We start from the raw sequence: 17,051 nt of genomic DNA, 5'->3' as shown, positions 1-17,051 counted from the left end.
CAAGAACCCAGCCACGTCTAGCATGCTGGGACACTTCCCCAGTTCATTTTCTACACATGAGTATTTTATTTCACGTCCAGCAATTTTACATTTCTCCTGGCACACAGAAAGTCTGTATCCGCTGGCCACCTACTCATCAGAAGAGGAATCAGGGGCTCTCAGTGCAGTATGGATCAGTGGGCACTGACTGGGAAGCTGCCCTCCCTCAACTATCTCCTTTGCAGGCCTACTTTGGAATCTGAAATTTCCAGCTCCAGATTTATCCTTTGGGGAGAGGTATCAACCCCTCTGAAAATGTAAACACCTCTGGGAAAGAACGCCGATAATTGCTCATTGCACTGTTATTTCCACTGCGTGGTTCAAAAGCCCTGAGCACTTTTCCTTCCCCAGGGCCTGGCCTGGTGTGTAGGGCTCAATAAATGTGTCATAAGTCAGTCAAGACCTGGCTGAGAATAGGAAGCAAGGAGAGGCAAGTTAACAGCATGGGAAAAGGGAGTTTTGGGCAGCAGAAAAAAGGAGCAGGGAGTGAGAAAGAGAGGACACTGAAAAGAGAGGCAGGAGAGTACTTAAAAGAAACTTGACTCACTTTATTTGGGACTGACGCTGTACTGTAAGCACCTGTCCCACCTGCCTCAGGTGCACCACCGACGCTCACCCCACTCTAAGTCGTCACACTTCTTGTTCCCTCTGTCTGGAACATTCTTCCTACTGATTTTATAACTTAAGATCCCCGTCCCCATCATTTAGGTCTCTGCTCAGATGTCACCTTTTTTGAAGAAGCCTTCCTACACCACCCTCTACATCAGGGCATCCAATCCCCATTATTCTTATCCTGTTTCATTTCTTTGTAATAAGTATCGCTATCTGGGACTATCTTACTTATTTTTCCTTGTTTTTTTGCCTGCCTGCTCCACTAAAATGAAAGCTTCATGAGAGCACACACACCATGGGTCTCCGTCACTGCTGTGTCTCCAACACTTTAAACGGTGCCCGGCACATTCCAGTGTTCAACAAACATAACAAACATTCACTGAACGCCTGGACCATGTAATGAAGCACTCACAAAGCCTTACTTTCTCCCAGCGAGGAAAAGTAAACTAAATAGAGTTTAGTCGTCCAAGTGCAGGCATACATTCTACCAAGCAAGAGGCGGTGCCAGCGATATGATGGCGGCAGAGGGAGTGGCAAAGGGAACCGGCACCTCTGCTTTCTTGGGGCGGAGTGTCAAGCCCCTGGCTCCTCAGGCTGGATTCCCTCCTCCCTTCCACAATCCTCGGCACAGGCAGGAGCCGCATTACCCTGTGGTTGTGCTCTCGGCTAGGACACCTGCGCCCAGGCTTCCTGAATTCTCCCTTCGGGGACAACCTTATCCACAGGAAGGACGGGACCTGTGCCGTGCTACCACTGTCACCTTGTGGCCTCTGCAAGGGTGGCACGGTACCTTGCTTTTCCCACAGGCCCACTCAGCCCTCAGAGCTGGCAGCAGTGAGAAGAGGTAAAGAGAAGAAGTAAAGAAACCAGTTTTTCACTGCTCTTTTCCCTTCTCAGGCTACGGTAAGCACCCTTTGCCATTTTTTGAACTCAGGGGTTACAGGTACTATAGAAAACCTACACAAAACCTGCTGCAGCTGACGTACCAGGACTGAATCACAGCTGTCCCTCCTGGGTGAAGGCACAGTTTGATTTTTCACACACACTGATGCTAACACAGACATGTTCAAGGTTTGAGAGAGGGTGTGGCATTTACTTGATCCTCTAGATAAGACCTCCCTAATAAAGGGAGCTAAAAATTGATTTACTAGAACGTACTGTCCTGGAACCTAAGGACCCTGTGCCTTCACTTGTCTGGAAAGGGGAGCAGAAGGATTTGGGAAGGGCTGATGGAGTAGACACGAGAGCAGGAGCCCTAGTTCTCTGTCCTCATATTTCCGGGAGGGAATGTCGGCTCCCAGGTAGGAACACAACAGTCTCTTTCGCCTCCTTCCTCTCTACTCCAAAGGAATGACTGATCTCATCAGTGAAACGGGAGATCCGGTCCGAGCTCCTATAGACTCACCCCCCCATCCCCTGCGGAGGGCAGAGTCCCCCCTCTGTCACTGCAGGCATACGAGGACAGCCTCTGCTCTGCAGGTGGCTGCCAGCAGTTCTCAGTGGGCAAGGTTAACTGTGGGATGAGGGTGCACGAGTGCAGGAGTCCTCAGAAGTCTAAGTCTGGCTACAGGTCAAGCTATACCATCTAATCCACCATCACAATTTATTAAAGCTGATGCTTTGATCCTTTGCACTCCTGGGTCTATTTCTTAACTGGTTCTTTTGGAGGCAAAAGGGAGAGAAATACAATTTACTGGACTCCTCAGACTCTAACGAGACCAAAGGAAACAGGATGACATCCAATGTCATCTGATTTATGAACACCTAGGTTTTAAAAACATACATATTTCTCTAGCAAGTCCTAAGCCTCTAATTCTACCCCCAAAGCACAGGAAACCCCAGCCAAAAGACCAGAAGGCTGAATGAATGAACTTTTAATAATAACAAAAAAGCACCAGAAAAGGTAACTCTGCTCTCTGACTTCCAGCTGAGTTTTCAGACAGTGCAGCTCTGTTTCCACAGCCATGGAAGCTGGCTTGTCTGCAGGCTTGCCTCAGGGACTGGGCTGAGCCCAGCCTCCCCCTAAGCAGGTTGGCTTCCCTGTCAAGGCTCGAAGGGGGTCTGCCTAGGGGTCGAGAAGCAGTGTCCTGGCACTGTCACTGCTTCCCCATGTTGTCCCGACTCTGGATAAGCACGGACTGCACCACATCTGTCCAGGCTGTTTGAGACCAGAGTGAACACTTACATGTTCTACCATCTGAACTTGACCTCCGGAGCTATGCTAAAATTCCACTAGGGTAGAGGGTAAGACCACGCTCATAATGGGACTCTCTTTTCGTGGCCCTGATGTTTATATCAGGTAGCATGTGCTTCAATCCACTCACAGATGAATGTTCTATGCCAAGCCCATTTCTAAAGGAAATACGATCATCTTGTATCAGAGTAGGAATTGTGGTTCTTCAATAACCATGAAGAACTAAAGATGACTGAAAGCTTTCACTCATTTACAAAAAGTATCAGAATACGTGCATATGTGTGAACGACTGTGTGCAAGTTAACATGACCTAACTTCCTAGCAAGGACAGTACCAGGGAGCCGCCTGGTTGAGTTTTCTGCTCTGTTAGGGATAGGAATGCATTTCGCTGGTTTTCACAGCTGATTTAGCTGCAGTCCTGTGAACCACATGATGGTCTCAGCACCCTGCTCTCCAGACTCTGTCTTCTACATCGCATTCACAGCACGTGGGTGAAGGGCAGATGCCAGGAAGAGTGTGCTGAGTGCGCACCATTCGGGGGGCAGTCTCCAGCTCTCGTGCTCTCCTCCCCACGCCAAGCAAGCCGAGAACCTAGCTCCGTCTCTGGGGGCAACTCAGAACAGCCCACCAATCCCACTCCCCAATAACCACAGACCCAATTCCCTGCCCGAAAATTACTCTATTCTTGCCAATTCTTTCATTCCTACCTAGTCTGGTCAGACATCTCAAAAATAAAGGAGGGTTTCCTCTTGGTTACCAAGCTGTAAATAAAAATAACCAAAAAAGCAGCCAGTCTGGAAGACCACAGGTTGAGGAATTCTAACTCTAACGTGGACCTGGGGCTGTTCACTGACATCGACACTCATTTACCTTCTGCTACGTTCTTCTACAAGTGTTCTCCACTCCTAGCTAAGTCGCCCGAATGTTCATGGTCTTTGTTTCTCCACTGAGGTTGAGCGTTAGAAGTTCAGAAACTGACTTGGCATACAGAACTCTCACACTATCCAATTTCAGTTTGGACTTTACTGCTATTCCTTTACTCATCTCCTGCTACTCCTCCAGCAGGGGCCATTCCAAAGTTGCTCCCTTCTCCCCAGACCCTAATTCTGGACAGCGCCACCCACCCCATCTGGCTGGTACAGACAAATCAATCACCTCAGAGGACTTTACCTTCTCCTTCAGGCCTGGTCATTCTCGTTCTTGCTTTTTCCATTTCTTGGCATTTCACCTTCAATGTCTAGACTTCACTAGGTGAAGCATGATGATTCCAAAATCTCTGCCTCTGACAGTGACCTGTCTCTAAATGCCAGCCCTATGCTTTCAGTTTTTCTCCTGAAAGTCCTTCAGGCGTGCCCAGCTAACACGGCCTCCAAACGGCCACCCGTTTCTCATACCGTCACTGGCCCAGGTTCCGAGCCTCACAGTCAGGTGAGCACTGCAAAGGAGCACAGAACTTTACAGGGGTCAAGAACTTACTACTTAAGGAACCATCTGTCTCAGGGTTGGCAAACATCTTCTATAATAGTAAATATTTTAGATGTTGTGGGCTATGAGGTCTCTGTTGCAGTACTCAACCCTGCCACTGTAACATGAAAGCACCCAGAGATAACAGGTATACAAATGGGTGTGGTTATATCCCAATGAAACTATTTTAAAAGCAGGCGGCTAGCCCGCTGGCAATAGTCTCCCACCCCCTGATCTACATCACTATCCTAATCAGGTTCTTGCTGGTGACCTGATCAAATAGTTTCTACTGATTATTATTACTTTGGCATTGACTATGTTAACTCCTTTAAAAATTGGTTATTTGAGAAAAAAAATATTGGTTATTCGTCATATCTAGCAAGTCATCTTTGACCGAAATATCCCGTCACCAGCAGAAAGGCTTGATGGGGAGCTGGCCATAGCCACTGATTTTTCAAGTTGGACGTTGAACATAGTGCCACAGAATTTGTTTTACGATGGTTTTTTTTCCTGCGTTTTACCCAGCTGTCACCAACATAATAATTTAGAGCACTGGTTTTTCAACTAGTAGATTGTTTTCTTCAAACAAAATGTTATTTTGAAACTCGTTAAATGAAAAAGACAAAGCAGAATGACTCTGTGTGACATGGTAGGTAGAGAAGAAGCCCGGATACCCATCACCTTAGCTCCTTTTCTCTGCATCCCTTCCCGGCAGTATCCCCTAGGGCACCTCCTCAGTTTTGTGAAACAGCAGCCTTCCAACTTCTCTTATCAATCACCTGTATCATGAAAAAGGTTTTGAGGTCCCCAACGCTCTCTGAGCCACACACTCACACTCTGAGTATCAGCAGATGTCCCAAGATCCAATACACACTCAGGATGAAGTTTGCTGTTAATGATAATGGATGTAAAACTGTCATCTAAAATAGCCTTCTTGACAAGTTAGAATCTTTCGGACTGACTTATTGTGCAATCTGGCTAGAATGTCATTGTTTTTACTTTCACACGGGGTTGATGAGGAATTCTGAACCAGAAGTGTTAGCTCTGTCATTTGCTTGTTTACACTTGCTTTTAAAATGTATTAGCTCCAATCTTTGCCATAATCTTTTCAAGCCACCATTATTCAGTTTGGTTAAAACGAGCAAATTTAATCTGCAAATACGCTTAACCGGGCCCACATCAATCCTACTATGCTGCATTCACTGGAGAGCAAATGAGCTACTGGGGAAGCCTCAGTCACCCCTGCCACACCAGGGAAGTTTCCTAGCCCTCTGGGTCATCTCATGTACTGTATACGACATATGACCACCTAACAGACAAAGTGAGTGAAAACGCCAGAATCAATCCGTATGTCAAGAATTAGAGAATTAGTCAAGCTTCGTATCTTTCTTTATGTCTGATGATAAACAGTAGTTCCAATCTACATTTGGAGGCTACTACTGTGAAATACCATTTGATTTGTAGTAAAAGGGAAGAACCACTTGGATTCGTGGGAAGGCTCGATATTTACTTTTTATTCAGTTGTACCCTGACCGAGGCCCTAAGCCTGCCACCTGGCCGAAGCCATAGCAATAGCATGGAGCATGGCAGACACTCTCTATAGCTAAGCCGGGCCCTGTCATGATGTTCTTGGATTCAGGGACAGCTAAGGCAAACAGCAATCATCCTAACGGTTACCTGCAAGTCATTTTGTGGGTTCCAGTCTGAATCAAATATGATGCAGGTATCGGCAGCTGTGAGATTGATCCCCAGGCCTCCCGCTCGGGTGCACAGAAGAAAGACAAAGCGGTCTGAGTCTGGCTTACAGAACCGGTCGATGGCTGCCTGGCGCAGGTTTCCCCGTACTCGCCCATCAATTCGCTCATAGGTGTATCTGAGGGGACCCAAACGAACGAAAGCCCAGGTGTTAATCATGACTTCAGTGGAGAACAAGAAACAACGCAGGAAGCTGTTGACTAACGGCCTTAAACCCGTCACTTCTAAATATGGACCTAATGTCAGAGGTCTAAAAGGAATCCCCCCTCTACATATGCAGCAGGGCAGACCCCTAAAACTGCACTGCAATATGTCCCCCTCTCTCAAAACAAACGAAAACCAAATCAAAACAAAAAACCAGCCAAACTACAGAGGACTAGAGGAACTGTAAACATAAAATATCAATCCCCACTGCCCAGGCAAACTTACTCTCAAGTGTTTCCCAATTTTCTTGCACTGAATCTAATCATAAGACCAGGAAAAGCAAATAAAAGCCTCAACCATCTACTTTCAGTAGAACTCGTAACACGGAATCAGAGTGCGAATCAGGCTCCATCTGCTTTTGGATGGACTGAAAATGGGAAGCAGACTGGATGGACAGGCAGTCTTTTCATGTCTGGGTTGGTCATTTCTATCCTAACAGTTCCTCAAGGCTTCAGAGGTAGAAAGCAAAACCTCCAGGTTTGTAGCTGAAACCAAGGTCTTCTGGGCAGCATATTGCCAAGCAAGTAGGAAGAAATCACAGGAAAGGTTTCTGAGCTGTGTCAGGTTGGAAAGAAGCCAGGAGAATCTTTAGAGGAAAATAAAGTGAGGAAGCAAAGCTGAATATCATTAAGAAGGCATATACCTGTGTAGAAAGTTAAGAATTAAGGGTGGAAAGCATGGTGAGGAGAAGGTAAAAGGAAAGAGAGTAGGAAATTAAACTGCTATGGGAGCCTATTAGCATCTGTCCATCCAATTAGAAAACACAGAAGGTTTGTTTATGATGGAGATCATGTAATCAGCACAGAATTAAAACATAGTACCAATCTGGATAGCTGCTTAGTCTTATTTATTTCTTATTTACCCCTTGACAATGAACAAATTAATATGGGGATGCTACCCTGGGCCCAATTTTGACCAACAAGCAAGAACTGGTTGGTAAAGTATAAGTAATAGGAACCATGTGAGAAAAGGACGACATCCTAGACCCCACGATAGTCAAGAACATGAATCCTGACAAAAACCTTCTCAGCAGCCCAGAATCTGGGAAATCAGATCTCTAAAAATTCAGATAAACAATTGGTAAGAGACTAAGGATAGATCCTCTAGGGGTAGATGACTCTGGCGGGGAGTGGCTCTAGATAACTAAATTGGGCAACATAATCCTGACTTCCTCGAGTAAAAGGAAAATCCACGTGAGAAATCACCCAAGGAAATACAGGTAGAGAAAGCAGACCAATTCAGGCTCAGAAGGGACACGTACAAAGCAAAGACCCAAGTCCAAAAAGACTGTCTTCTTTTTACAAAGCTAGAGTGCACCCACATCTGGAATTACAGGTGCAGATTCTTCCTTTCTTCTTTTTTAATGCAATAAACTTAAGAATAATACATGAGACTACAGTAGCAAATAAAAGCAGTGGTGGTTACAGGATTGTCATGAAGGCAGACTAAGAAGATTTTGTCCTAAGCTAAAAGCTAAGGGTCATAGGTTGAATTCTATACAACTATGAAGCAGTCAGATAAAATTATCATCTTTATTAATATCAGCCACAGCAACAATATTAGCAGTAAGCTCCTAAGTGCCAAGCTCTGTGCCAGGCACTGCGATATGTGATACATGCTTTATATGCATCATCACATTTACTTCTGGCAATAATCCTGTGAGGCAGTTCCCCATTTTACACTTGAGAAAACATCAAGAACAAAAACCACCACCACCACCACCACCACCACCACCACCAACAGCCTCACAAGCGAAATAACTTGCTTAGTCACCCAGCTGGTAAGTGAGATCCATTTGACTCAAAAGTCCACACTCTTAACCAGTTTGCTGTATGGCCTTCACATTGTACCCTATATTTCAATGCAGTAGGAAGATTTCCCTAAAAACTTAAAAGACAAAAATAAAGGTAAGTAAGAGACTCTGGTGAACTTGGAAAACCTGTAACTCTATCGGAAGGTTAAGAAGAGAAACTACAGATATCCAAAATGACTGCGATGAATCAATGCACCTAGGAACTGAACCGAGTTACTCGTACGTTTGGCCACGTATGTGATGCAGTGGAAGAGGCACAGGATTTGGAGTCAGAAGACAGGGTTGAGATTCAATTAAATGATAGCTGCCACTACCCCACCCTCACACACGTGAACAATTAGTGCTGCAGGCATACAGGACTCAATGTTCTTTGACAAGACACCCCTAAACCAGCAGAGAGGAGCCAGATGCCCACAGATCTGAGGTGGGGAATGAGCATACTGTTAAGGAGGAGGAGAAACCAATAAATAGAGATGATATAGCTCGGCAATCACCTAGGGAAAGAAATTCCCATAAAATTGGATAGTGTTTGGCCATCTATGATAGAACACAGTTTTAGAAATTGGGCAGGATGATTAGAACGTTAATTCTCATTTCTATCACTCAGTTTTGAGGGACTGCTCTCGAAGAACACAAAACTAAAATAAAAAGCCGGTGATCTGAGAGTTCAATTAAATTGTTCCTCACTCCCCTCACTCCTGAGCCAGATCCTTTGGCCATGCCCTCACCCCTGTATGAGCACGGCATGAAATTAAATGGGAACAAAACCAAACTGACAGCTGGTGTGACAACAAGGCTCAAGAACAAAGAAAATCTTGAAGGCTAGTAAATCTGAGTGAGGAAATCAGACATCATTAAATTTTCGCACCAGACATCAGTGCAGCAATTAACCCTTTGTGTCAACTGCATTCTGAACAAAATCCCTAGGAGCTGATGTGGTCGATCAAACTGTAATTCTGAGTCGCTGTCGAATATCAACAAGAAGCAGGTGGCACTCTGGAAAACCTCTGGGTACTCGGGGGGTGGGGGCGGGGGTGGTGGTGGTGGAAATGACACGTTTTTGGCACAACAGGAAATGTTTACCTCAGAAGGCCTGAAGGGAAATGAACAACCTCATCTCCCAGCAATAACCAGCTGAGAACATAAAGAGTGAAAAAAACACACAAAAACCTGCCGTTCGTGACTGCCATAAACATATAAAATACTTACAATTAACCTTAATAAGAAATAAGCAGGAGTTGGCAATAGGGGTCATGTCGGTTTGGTCACCATGTCCCTAACACCTATAGAGGTCTCAGCACAAGGTTGGTACCTTATAAATATTTACCAAATCAACAGTGTATACAGAAGACCTGAGTAAGTGCAGTGAATATCATGTTCTTCAATTCTGCAAAGACGTCAATTCTACCCTACTACGTGTGTAAAAGCCAATCAAAATCCCAACAAATGGATATAGGTACACATAGATAAATACAGATATGTAAATATATAATTTTTTTTTCTGTAGTGAGGACTGGAGTAGTCAGGGATATATTAAAAAATAATAATTCTGGGGACTTCCCTGGTGGCGCAGTGGTTAAGAATCTGCCTGCCAAGGCAGGGGACACGGGTTCAAGCCCTGGTCTGAGAAGATCCAACATGCCACAGAGCAACTAAGCCCGTGTGCCACAACTACTGAGCCTGCGCCCTAGAGCCTGCAAGCCACAGCTACTGAAGCCCACGCACCACAACTACTGAAGCTGGCACACCTAGAGCCTGTGCTCTGCAACAAGAGAAGCCACCGCAATGAGAAGCCCGCACACCACAACGGAGAGTAGCCCTCGCTCACCACAATTAGAGAAAGCCTGCACACAGCAACGAAGATCCAATGCAGCCAAAAATAAATAAATAAATTTATAAAAAAAGAAAAGAATAATTCTGAACAATTCTGAAGTTCATCTGTAACAATATATGAGCAAAGGAATAGAAATATTGATCAAAAGATAGAAAGGGGGCTTCCCTGGTGGCACAGTGGTTGAGAGTCTGCCTGCTGATGCAGGGGACATGGGTTCGTGCGCCGGTCTGGGAAGATCCCACATGCTGCGGAGCAGCTGGGCCCGTGAGCCCAGAGCCTGTGCTCCGCAACAGGAGAGGCCACAACAGTGAGAGGCCCGTGTACAGCAAAAAAAAAAAAGAATAGAAAGGTTACATACACACCCAGCAAACATCTCAATATATTTTATGCATACTGTCTTATATGAATGGGGGAAAAGATGGACTATTTAATAAACAAACAATCAAAAATATTTGGGAATAAATTAAATTAGACCCCCATTATATGCCCTCTACCAAAATTGTAGAAGGACTGAAGACTGAAATATAAAAAATAAATCAAAGAAGTCCAATTAAAGATTATGAATTATCATGTACATTTAATTCTTTTATCTCCTCAAATGTCTAGAAAAATGATAGGTAAAGGGATTTTAAAAAAAATGCATAATAATGCCTTCCCCCCAATAAACCTACAAACAGAACAGGAGAAAATTCTGGGACTTGGAAAGTAAACCAAGTGATATTTGATTTGAAGAAAGCAGAATCCCAGGTGAGAAATAACCTAATTCAATATGGCAGAATATCCAAAGGGATCAGGCATTGGTGGCACCAGGTATCCCTGAAAGTGGAGATACAGAAAGTCTAAAAACAAGGGAACTAACTGGTTGAATATCTGTTGAAGTATCTGTTAGCCTATCCATCATCCACCCCAGTGCTGAGAGGATAAAAAAGATCTGTACCTCTCTCTACCTTAGGAGACACCACACAGTTAAAGGCAGAGGTACCATACTAAAAAAGGGAAGAGAAGCAGAGATCTTGAGACCTCCCTACCTCTCTCCACCCCTTCCCCACAGTCAGCTCCCAGTTCAATCAAGTTCCCACCCTCTGGGCAGGAGAGAGGAAGAAAAACATCCCAAAGCACTGACACTGGAGGTTCCCTGATGAAATGGTCCAGCTAGACGGACAGTGTTCACAGATGGAGAATAAGGTAGCCAACAAGCTGGCCCACATGCCCAGAGCTTCTAATCCCTGGATAGTGCCTACCATCTGGCAGCCAAAACCAGACATCTGAGGAAAGCCTCTGACCTTTGAGGCTTTGCTTCTGGTGTGGAGGGGCAAGGTCTTAACACATCAATCCTCCAGTAAACAACCACCACAAAATCTGGGCAAAATACAAAAACAAAACAAATGAACAGAAAAACCTATCTGAGGGCACCAGAGGGTTAAGGAAAGCAGGCAGATTTTGGAGAGAAACAGGAAATTGTGGTTTTGGCCAGACAGAAGCCAGAGTTATGGCAAAGGTGCAGGGCAGCTATAAATCTTGATGAGAAGCCACTATCTTTCTGACCAGAGGCAGCAAGAGAAGGAGTCTGGGGCAACCAGGACTGCCAGAGGGTGAGGGGGGATTGCCAGAAAGTAAAGAGACAGAGATGGTGAACCCCACACACCGGGTATAAACTCTTTCTAAGTCTCTGGTGGACCTTTGACCCACACATGCTTGGGGCAGACTGAAAGTAGTCTGAGCTGAGATTGGAGCTGCTACCTACCAGAGACGCTGACAGCATTTGCATTTTGAGACTCACCTACTTAACTGCCTCCAAATAAAAACCATCAACATCATCACAGCAACATAACAGAATCCTGAATCTCCACAACACAATATTCACAATGTCCAGGGGAAACATGACCCATTCTTAAAGGGAAAGACAACAGATGTCAAACCTAAGATGTTTTAATTAACAGACAAGAACTTTAAAAGCAGCTCTTATAATTATGTTCAGCGAAGTAAAGAAATGTACATAATGAATGAAAAGATAGGAAATTGCAGCAGTGAAACAAAACATCACACTAAGAAACAAATAGAAATCTTAGAACTAAAATAGAATCTCTAAAATAAAGAAAGCAATGGATGGGCTTAATAAGCATGATGGAAATGACAGACAAAAGAGTCAGTGAACTTGAAGACAGACAAAACAAGAGAGAGAAAAAGGACTGAAAAAAAAAGAAAAAACAGAACAGAGCCTATGGAGCTGTGAGACAATATCTAAAGGTCAAACATACAGGTAATTGGAGTCTCACAGAGCAACAAGAAAACAGGGCAAAAGGAAAAAAGAGAAATCAAAGAACTATTGACCTAAAGCTTTCCAAACGTGATGAAAGATCTACATTATAAATTTAAGAAGGTCAGTGAACTCTGCACAGGATGAATTTCACACATCAGTCAAACTGCTGCAAATTGAAAATTAAAAGAAAATCTTAGTCGTCAGAGTGAAACAATACATTATATACAGGGGAACAGCCACTTAAATGACTACAAAACTTCTCATCAGAAATCACGGGGGTGAGAACACAATAGAGTAACTTCTAAGTGCTGAAAGGAGGGGGGAAAAAAGCTAACCCAGAATTCTACTATGGAAGACAGAGACATAAACAAAAAGAAAAATTTGACTTGAGAAAACAGACACTGTAGGAAGATTGTAAAAAATCTATCATCATTAATCTCAGAATGACAAAACACTGCACCTGTGTGATAACCGGCTGAGTGCTATAAAGACTGAAAAATTACAGAAGAAAACTAGGAAATTAAAAATATAATTACACAGTGAAAATCTAGGGATTAAAGTTGGAAAACAGAATAAAGGTATTCTACCAGAGGTACAGCAAAATATAATGAGATGGAAAGTAGAGAAAAGAGAAAATTAGGTGATCAGACCAGAAGGTCTGACATGAATAACAGGAGTTTCACAAAGAGAAAACAAAACAGAAAGAAATAATGAAAGATAAAATACAAGAAAATCCCCCAGAACTGAAGGAACATAATTTCAAATGGGAAAGACCTACAAAGCATCCAGTTCAACAGACACCATACAAAACCCAGTTCATTGTCAGATTTCACAGGACTGGGACAAAAAGGGTATATCAAAGCTTCTAAACAGAAAAAACATGTCACATACACAGACCAGGAATTGGAAGGGCTGTGAACCTCTCAACAATCCTGGAAGCTAGAAGACAGTAAACTAACATCTTCAAAATTCTGTGGGAAAGTGACTTCTGACCTAGTACCTCAAACTCAACCAAACTACTGCTCAAGAATGAGAGTAAACTGAAAACATTCTGACAAAGTCTCAAATTCACTTATCATTCACCCTTTCTCAGAAGCTCCCAAAAGAGGTACATGGGATCCACCAACAAGATTTGACTCAAGAGGGAAGGAAAGAAACTTGTCAGTGTGATAAACGAAGAGAGATCACAGATGGCAACTGTGTACTAGGCAGGAAGGGTAACTGCCCAGAGAGAAGAAAGAAGGTCCTGGGAGAGACGGCTCAGAAACGAAACTGATGTGCTTGAACGTAACAAGAGGAGATTTAGACAACCAGAGTAAATTTTGGAGCTGAATTATAATAAGTATATTTAAAAGTATGCACCGAATAAAAAATAATTTTTAGCTTCAGGGAAAAATAAAAATTGTGCAAGAAAGAAACAGTAAACAGCATACTACATGGCTGAGCTATAACTCAGCATTTACATAAATCATAATAAACACTGAATATTAATTTAACCCAAAGTATTGCATGGCAGGTTGGGAAGATGAGAGGACAGGAGTTGCACATGTGGTAATTACGAGGGGCAGTGAAAGAAGGGAAATATTCATCTTCCATAGTGAGAACAGATAATACTTAAAACGGAAAAAAAAAATTACAGTTACTAACATTACTTAGAGATATAGCTATAAATACCAAAAGAAATAGCATAAGGAGTTTAAAGTAAATGCTTCAGGTGGGGGGGAACTGGGGGTATGTGGTGGTATCAGGAAATGCTATTTTTCATAGGTCTAACAGAATAATTTGGCTCTTTAAATTATGTGCATGTATAACTTTGAAGAAAATTTAAAAACTAAATCAAAAAGAGAAAAGTAATGATGATATTAAAGTCAGAAGATCCTGTTGGGTGCAGAGCTGGGGTAAAGAAGCCATAAGAGAGTGAAAAGAAAATACTTCAGAATACTGCATAGTTGAGAGGTGGGGGAAGCCTTTTTAAGCATATTAATTTAAGCATAAATAAGTACTTAAGTTTATTTAAAGCTGTTTTAAGACTGAGAGATTTGACTATTATAAAATTTAAAACTTCTAAGAATAAAATAAACAAACAAAAACCCATAGCCATAAAGAAAAAGTCAAGAACAACACTGGGGAAGTATTTGCACCATATTCTTAAGTAAACAAGCCATTCTTATAAATTAATAAACAAAAAGGCAAAGAGTAACAAAAAAAATGGAGAAAGAACATGAATAAAGCAATGCACAAAAAGAGAAATATAAACAGCTAATAAATATGAAACTGTCATTAATAATCAGAAATACAAATTAAAACAACAGACCATAATTTTGGCTTACTGAATCAGCAAAGACTAAAACGCAAAAACAGTATTGATCAGAGTATGAAAGAAAAGTCATTCTCATACGCCATTAAAAGACACAGTAAAAATGTCTTTCTAGAGGGTGTTTTGGAAATATGTATTAAATGCTTTTTAAAATATACATCATAATGTATTCTAAGGAAATAACTGGAAACGTTCACAACGAATGCAAAGCGATATTCACAGAGTTCCTTAAAATGCTGAAAAATTGAAAACAACCTATAAGACAGAGTATCATGCAGATCATCAAAACTATGTGGTAGAAGAAGAATTAAAGAAAAAAGTTCAAAGTATGTTAAATAAAAAGGTGAGTTACAAAGCAGAATGTAAAATATGATCCCAATTCAAACAAATCAACAACAATAAATATATGTATGCACAAAGAAAAAAAGACTAAAAAGATAAATGCCCAAGTGTGAATGGAAACTTCGAGCAGGTGGTGGTATTATAACGTGTCCCTAGTTTCAAGAAAAACTGTAATTTTTAGACAATTTGAAAACAAAAATAACCAATAAATGATAAGGAAAAATAGCATATAAGGGAGCTAAATAAAGACATCTGAACTTAGCAAAAGTCTGTTCATTACACATTTTGGGGTATCTTTAAAAAAAACTGCAAACTAGTAGTTGCATACATTTTGAAGAGTGAGATAATATATTTACATAAGAAGCAAGTGTTCTGGTAATTCATATATAGTGAATTTATAAAATACGAAACTGCTTTCTAGTTTCAATATATTCTTCAAAGAAAAAAAACAATGTAAGTCTCAAGAATTCCTAACCTAAAGATCTCCACTACAGGGCTCTGAGAAATTCTTTTATTGCCTAATCCGATTTTGGAGAATTATTTATGTAATATTAAATGTCAGCATAACCCATAGTTAAATTGGTCGTTTCCTTTAATACTTTTTCTATAAATTACATGTTATAAGGACAAACAGACTCTTTAAGGAGCAGAACATTTAACACATCAGAGATTTGCTATGATGACTATATAAAAATAAGGATGTCCTTTAAACCTAGCAATGCCTTGGCTAATAGTTTCTAAGATCTGGAGAAGTCTTTATGATTAAGAGTAAATTTTAAAAATTCATTTGCCATTCAGATGATTGATGTATCCCAATGACTGGAAATGGAAGATACAGTGTATAATGTAACAAATGTAGTACCCATATAGACTCCAAACAACCCACACATAACACCCCAGGCTTTTCACCTGCATAAGTAATGGAACTTAGGTTCAAGGAATTACAGGAGTATGAACAAAAAAATAAGCTGGGATGCCATAGTGAGTGCTATCATAAAACTTTAGAGCGTTTGCTAAGACATAAAACATCCCCAAGTTCTTTTTCTGGCAGTTGTCAGCTTGTGCCCTCCTTTCAGCAACTTGATACAGTGATGCTTTCCAGGGTGTATTTTTCTCATCATTATTAAGGGAAAAAAACAACAACATTATTTTCTTAACCTTCTGTAATGCTAACTGAATTGTTTCTTCCAACTAAAGAGAATATAAATAAACATGTAAAATTTATTTTTTAAGCAAAGCAAGGGCTCCACATCATAGGCTAGGAAATTCACTCTAGACAGTTAAAACTGGTCATAAGATTCTACTCTGAATTTTAGTCTATCTTTATGAGAAGATTTCTTATGTCTCTTTTTTAATGCTTTTTTCTTGTTAAAACATAATTTTTGAATGAATCAAAAAGGCACCAAAGAAAAGGAACTGCTTGCAGTGCTTGATGCACAGCTCTGACACAAGGCTCACCTTCTCTGGATGAGATAATCTTCCAGGATGTCGAGACAGCGCACCATCTGGGAGAAGATGAGTACTTTGTGGCCGCCAGCAATCAGCTTAGGGAGCAGTTTATCAATCAGCACCAGCTTCCCTGCTGCCTGAATCATGGCCTGCAGCTGAAAGTCGGGGGCATCAGGGCTGTGGGTTTTCCGGAAGTCCTCCAGAATTTTCTCCTCTGCCCCTGAAAAAGAATGGAACAAAACTATTCTCTGAACAAACTATAAGAGTAATAGCTACCCTCTGCTTGACAGAGCCTAGAAAAAAATGAAATGAATTCTTAGGTCCCAAACCAACAGTCCAGTGAGGCAATGCTGTGTGTCCATCCCATGCCCTCAGCAGAGGGCTCTAGAGGCGGCAGGGCTGTTCTGCAGAGAACACAGGTGCTCTGCTTTCCTGGGAAGTCTGACCAAAGAGAGGAAGGATCTGAAATACCAAGCTGACTTAGGCAAGTGAAGAAACCTTCAGAGAAAGCTGACAAAAAGACACACCTCTCGTACCATAAAAGCTTGGGATCAGTAAATCCAAGCCATATTTTGATATAAAATTTTATAAAAAGTTTTATTGTAAAATAATAAAAAAAACCTTCCAACACGTTCTCTACTCAGTATAGTTAACTGTTAATTTATCTGCAGAGAGTTTTAATCTCATTGCACCATGATCATTTTTTCAATGAAGTAACACATCTCCCTGCACCAAGTGGAAAGTGTGGACTAGACCGCAGGTACACAA

General features: G+C 41.8%; 1 protein-coding gene across 2 annotated transcripts in view; it reads right to left on the bottom strand.

Moving 5' to 3' along the window:
* Window positions 1-17,051, bottom strand: part of CHD6 (chromodomain helicase DNA binding protein 6) — a 212,812-nt gene that overhangs the window by 65,440 nt on the left and 130,321 nt on the right. For both annotated transcript variants that reach the window (XM_079946401.1, XM_079946400.1), the window contains 2 exons: window positions 16,293-16,503; window positions 5,987-6,182 (listed from right to left, as the gene is read on the bottom strand). In XM_079946401.1, the coding sequence (XP_079802527.1) occupies window positions 5,987-6,182; window positions 16,293-16,503 (407 nt within the window). The remainder of the gene's footprint in view (window positions 1-5,986; window positions 6,183-16,292; window positions 16,504-17,051) is intronic.

This window comes from Stenella coeruleoalba (genome assembly GCF_951394435.1).
Source record: "Stenella coeruleoalba genome assembly, chromosome: 15".
Taxonomy (NCBI): Eukaryota; Metazoa; Chordata; class Mammalia; order Artiodactyla; family Delphinidae; genus Stenella; species Stenella coeruleoalba.
This window is presented reverse-complemented; position numbering and strand designations above follow the sequence as displayed.